Source organism: Montipora foliosa, chromosome 11, assembly GCF_036669935.1.
Source record: "Montipora foliosa isolate CH-2021 chromosome 11, ASM3666993v2, whole genome shotgun sequence".
Taxonomy (NCBI): Eukaryota; Metazoa; Cnidaria; class Anthozoa; order Scleractinia; family Acroporidae; genus Montipora; species Montipora foliosa.
This window is the reverse complement of record NC_090879.1, coordinates 37,054,795-37,059,794: the sequence shown is the minus strand read 5'-3', so window position 1 is coordinate 37,059,794 and position 5,000 is coordinate 37,054,795. Positions and strand designations below refer to the sequence as shown.

The following is a 5,000-nucleotide window of genomic DNA, read 5'->3' as shown; positions in this document are numbered from 1 at the left end:
ATCCGTTAGAACGTTAGTCTTATCCGTCAGAACGTTAGGTTCATCCGTCAGAGCATCAGCCTTGTCCGTTAGGGGTTTAGCCTCGTCCGTTGGAGCGTTTAGTCCCATACGTCAGATGTATAATAGTTATTAACCTTATCCGTTGGGCAAACCTTGGATTCTGTTGGCAAATCAATTAATAATCTGTATCGATTGTTCCGGATCAGCGAATTCGTAAAGCGTCGTTTAAAAATGTGACCCTCTTTCGGAAAACCGGCGTGTCCTTCTACAACTTAGTAGAATTACACATGTAGTAGAGCGCTTTTTAAAAAATTAAAAATACCGAGAAAAATGAAGGGTTTGTGTTCGACGTTCACCTCTGCGTACCAATAGTACCGGTAAAACAAGGGTGGAAAGCTTGATTTCGGATCGCTCCAGCACCAAGCCGATTTTCACTGACAAATTCCCATCGTACAGGTTTCAAATCACGCACGAATCAAGCTGAAACTCACAAACAAATTCCCATCGTACAGGTTTCAAATCACGCACCAAGCAAGCTGAAACCCAGAGGTTTCCTTTCATGCCATTATATCTGAAATCCGTCCAAAACTCGAAGCGCTGGACCTCAAATAAAATTGAAAAAATCCAGCATTCGGAACTCCAAGGAAGCGTAGTTGGATTTTGGTGTGACGGCTTGCAGCCATCACAACGTTTGCTCCTCTGTGATTGGCTAATAAGAAATCATCATCCAATCAGAGAGGAGCACATGGCGTGACGGCTGCAAGCATGTATCTAGAGCAATCTAAAGCCGGTATAAAATCCTGCTACGCATCCTTGGAGCTCCCAATGCTGGAGTTTTCGATATTATTTGAGGTCGAGCGCTTCGAGTTTTGGACAGATTTCAAGCTGAAATAACTACGCTAATAGGTAGAATGGACAATAAAGACTCCAAAAGCGAAGACCAAAGATCGAAGACCCATCCTGTGCGAACGCCAAATTAAATGTGACTGAATGATGCATGACTTGCCAAATTTCAACTGAAAAATATCTGTTTAACTTAACCACTCGCCTGGAGTTTCTCGCAAGCTTTTTTGCCCCCTCGGCATCTTAACTGATGATACAGAACTCTTTTATCATATTTATAGCAAAGAGCTCTCTTATGAACGCACCGCTTTGAATTTATTGTTACTTCGGCTTTGAAAACAACATGAAATGCTAGTAGTGCATCGCTTCATTGTGAGTCTGACGATCAAAACTTATCGAGATTAGCCACTTTTATCCAGACTTCGTTGCATTTCGCATTCTACATTCAGCAGTTACGTCGGCATGGGCGCGCCTCTTCGGAATCGTATTTTAAAAGTCACGCAATCGAGATACGTTCCTGGTGGCATGTCTACATCGTAGTATTTTTAAAGCAAAAAACTCACTGAAATGTGCACCCGATTTGTTTTGGCCAGCTCACGATGGTGCTAGTACTTCAAATCATGGCCTTTGTTCGATGAAAGGTAATCGCTCACTACGTTGTGGTGTCATCGATCACCCTTTCGAGCTTAGAACTAAGAAATAGTGTTAAAGCGCTAAGGCAGAACGTTAGAACTGATGGAAAGAACGTTAGAGCGTTGGCACAAACCGTTAGAGCGTTAGTAAAGAGTGTTAGAGAGTTAGCACAAACTGTTAGAGCGTTAGTAAAAAACGTTAAACCAATCTTCAAAACCGTTGAATATCCGTCAACCCGCCGTTAGTTTTAAGCCGTTTAACGGCCAATCGTTAGTGTACGTTTTCCAGTGGAAGGTCACATTTATTCAGGACGTTACAAATCGATAGAAATTGATCATCAGAAACTAATCGATTACTTGATATTACTCGATTATACTACATGTAGATAAAGTACCGCTCAAATGTAAGTTACACGTCACGCGACGCGATGCGACACGACACGACACGACGCGACGCGACGCGACGCGACGCGATTCGCGTCGCGCGAGAGTCACTGAAGCAGAAATTTTTGGCATAAATTTAGGAGACTCCACTACGCGAAATCATTTAATTTCGCGCACGCATAGCGAGTAATGGTAACTAAGCTGCCTGCGACAGACGAGTCGCAGACGATCTCAAATGCTCCAGACAAACTTTCCCTTCTATCTGTAAATCGATCTTAAACAAAACGCGAAAGAAAATTTAAACGAAGATCGTGGTATTAAACTGGAAACGGCATTGCATTGTCAATAAAATAATGACCTTGTGTCGCCAAAGAACATGTAGTAAAAAGCTGATCTTATGCTGATCTGTTGTTTGATATACAAACACGTAAGCTTACAGTATGCAAAAAGCCATAAAGACGTTGTTGTACCGCCTGTGCGCTTCTTTGACTGTTAACTGTAACTTTTAGATAATTTCCGTCTCCACGTTTCACTTTTTCTGAGGCGCATTAAACTTTATTACCTCCGCAAGTTTTGTTTTAAATTAAACGATCGCGGACCTGATATTGCAGATCGTATGGAAACCAGGTTAATCTCAGCAAGCCAAAATTCTCAGCAAGTTGTCGAGTAAATAAATAGCACAAAGTTTCCAATGAAGAATGAAGATTTGGTTGTTAGACGTTTTTGGCGAGAGAAACTAACACCTGGAAAGTGCCGCACTTACATTGGCCACTTAAAGAAGGTTGTGCCGCTGGTCATGAAACGGGAAGGTCGTGCCTCTGGTCACTAAAGACAGCTCTTTTAAGAGCTACATGTAACAATTACCTGTAGGTTTAACCGGAGTGTTAAACATTGCACTTGAACAGGTTCCAACGGCTCCTTTAGGAGCCAAAAAATTAACAAAAGCAATGACCAATAGTATATTGTTTGTTTGAAATTACTGCCTTCCTACACATGCATACATACAGTAAACTTTGAGTGCTTTCGATTGGGAAAAAATTTAGATCTTAAAATCTGGATCTTCGGATTTCTGAAAACAGATTTTTTGTTCGATTGGAAATCCGAAGATGCAGATTTTACGATCTAAAGCCGGATTTCCGAATTGAAAGCACTCTATCTATCCGAAACCCGTTTCTAATTTGATGAAATTAATTATTAAGCGAAAGCAGTTTTTGCACAGAAAGCAAGAGAGACGCCAAAGTTTGAAGCGGTATATGTGATGATTAACGAAGAGACTAATATCTTCTTTATCTTGCGATACGAATTGTAGTTTTTAGATCACACAAAAGAAAAAATTCTCAGGTGTGCAAACACTGACGCATGACGGTATGCAAATTCCAACCGTGAAACAAAAATCGAGTGTTGTGCGTAAAAAAACATTGAATTCCTTTTGACTGAAGGGCCTAAAGCGATGGGGTTGTTTTGAACGCTTTAATAATTGTGGACTCAAAATAATTTTGCTGTGTAAAGATTTCGGGTAGAGAAAGAGTGTTACAGTTGTAGGTTTTCCTGACATTCCATCACGTGTCGGATAGTCTGAATTTTAATATGCCGACTCGCGACAGACGAAAACAAATGTTGATTTAAACGGCAACTGTACTACATGAATATCTCTCCCCTTGCCAAACTGCTTACGATTCACATTTTCGTGTTTCCTGAGAGCAAAGTTAACAGTCTAATTAATTTCGGCGCACACCAGCGAGCTGTATGTCAACTTTTCAGTCAACAAAGACTAGACGCTTTTACGTCTGATAAAATGCGTGTTTGTTATGCATCTGGGGCTTTCACAAACAAATCCAAAAGGACAATTAAGAGCATGCGCGATCCTCCAGTTGATGTACTTACAGATTTTTTTAACTCGCGCGCGACGCGCTTCCTGTAGCGCGCGACGCGATCCCTGTAGCGCGCGACGCGATTCCTGTAGCACGCGACGCGAATCGCGTTGCGCGAGGGTGGTAACTTACATTTGAGCGGTACTGTAATTGTTCATCAATTAGCTAGAATAATCAATACATATCGATAATCACAAGATTTGACTGGTGTATGAGAGATCAACCCCAAGATTTCGGCGCAGATTATCGTTTACAGTATATCGGTTTACTCGGCCAAGAGAATAGGTCAACTCCAAAGTAAGGGTTTTGTTTTACCGTAAATCCTCTTCCACTCCTGGCCATATATCTGAGAGAACTCATTCGCATTTGGGGAAATTTTTAACCCCCTGGAGCTCGCACGAAGACCACACACTGTTTAGATCAGTGTAAACATGTATATGTTATACACTGTGAACTTTTCAAAACATGGCGTCTCCGTCTTCTTCTTCGCCTTCGTTCCTCTGACAAAATCGATATTTTCGATATAAATTGATGGAAATCGATCAAAATCGATAATCACAAAAAACTCTGTTATCGATTATTATCGATTTCCGATATTAATCGATTAATTAGTATCGAAAAATATCGATTACGATTGATTTTATCGAGTATCGATTTGTACAGTAACGTCCTGATTAATTTTACAGGCCAAGAACTTACCCAAATGAGCTGGAACTCTTAGTCTTCTTTTCTCCCCAACGCACATGTCTTTAAGTCCTTGTTCCCAGCCTTGAATTACCATGCCTTTCCCGAGGGTAAAATCAAACGTTTGTCCACGGTTGTGGCTCGAGTCGAAAACCGAGCCATCTTTTTCCAGACGACCCGTATAATGCATAGCCAGAAGGTCGCCATCTTTAGACTTTCGTTGGCACTTTTCGTCTGGTGGCTTTTCCACAACATCTATCGTTACTTGCTCCTCCTCACTTTTGCTGCTGTTTAAGAGGAACAAAAGCACAAAAAGCGTACGGAGAAACTCCATGATGAAAAATGTCGACGTGTCCGACTGAGTTAGGACAATGTGCGAGCCAGCGAGCCATGCGAGTCATGGCTGCGGGTATGTACCATAAGTAGGGTTATTAAAGTGTATCATAAAGCCAATAAAGTATATCAATAAGCACTTAATGACGGGCCCCAAGGGAAACAGTGAGTTTTGTTTCCCCGAGACCCTCAATGTTCCCCGAGGCGAAGCCGAGAGAAACATTGAGGTCGAGGGGAAACAAAACTCACTGTT

General features: G+C 41.6%; 1 protein-coding gene across 1 annotated transcript in view; it reads right to left on the bottom strand.

Annotated features, from left to right (window-relative positions):
- Window positions 1-4,800, bottom strand: part of LOC137975081 (uncharacterized) — an 18,380-nt gene extending 13,580 nt beyond the window's left edge. Inside the window, exon 1 of the mRNA XM_068822131.1 lies at window positions 4,430-4,800. Within this exon, the coding sequence (XP_068678232.1) occupies window positions 4,430-4,748 (319 nt within the window). The 5' untranslated portion in view covers window positions 4,749-4,800. The remainder of the gene's footprint in view (window positions 1-4,429) is intronic.
- Window positions 4,801-5,000: the final 200 nt, after the last annotated feature.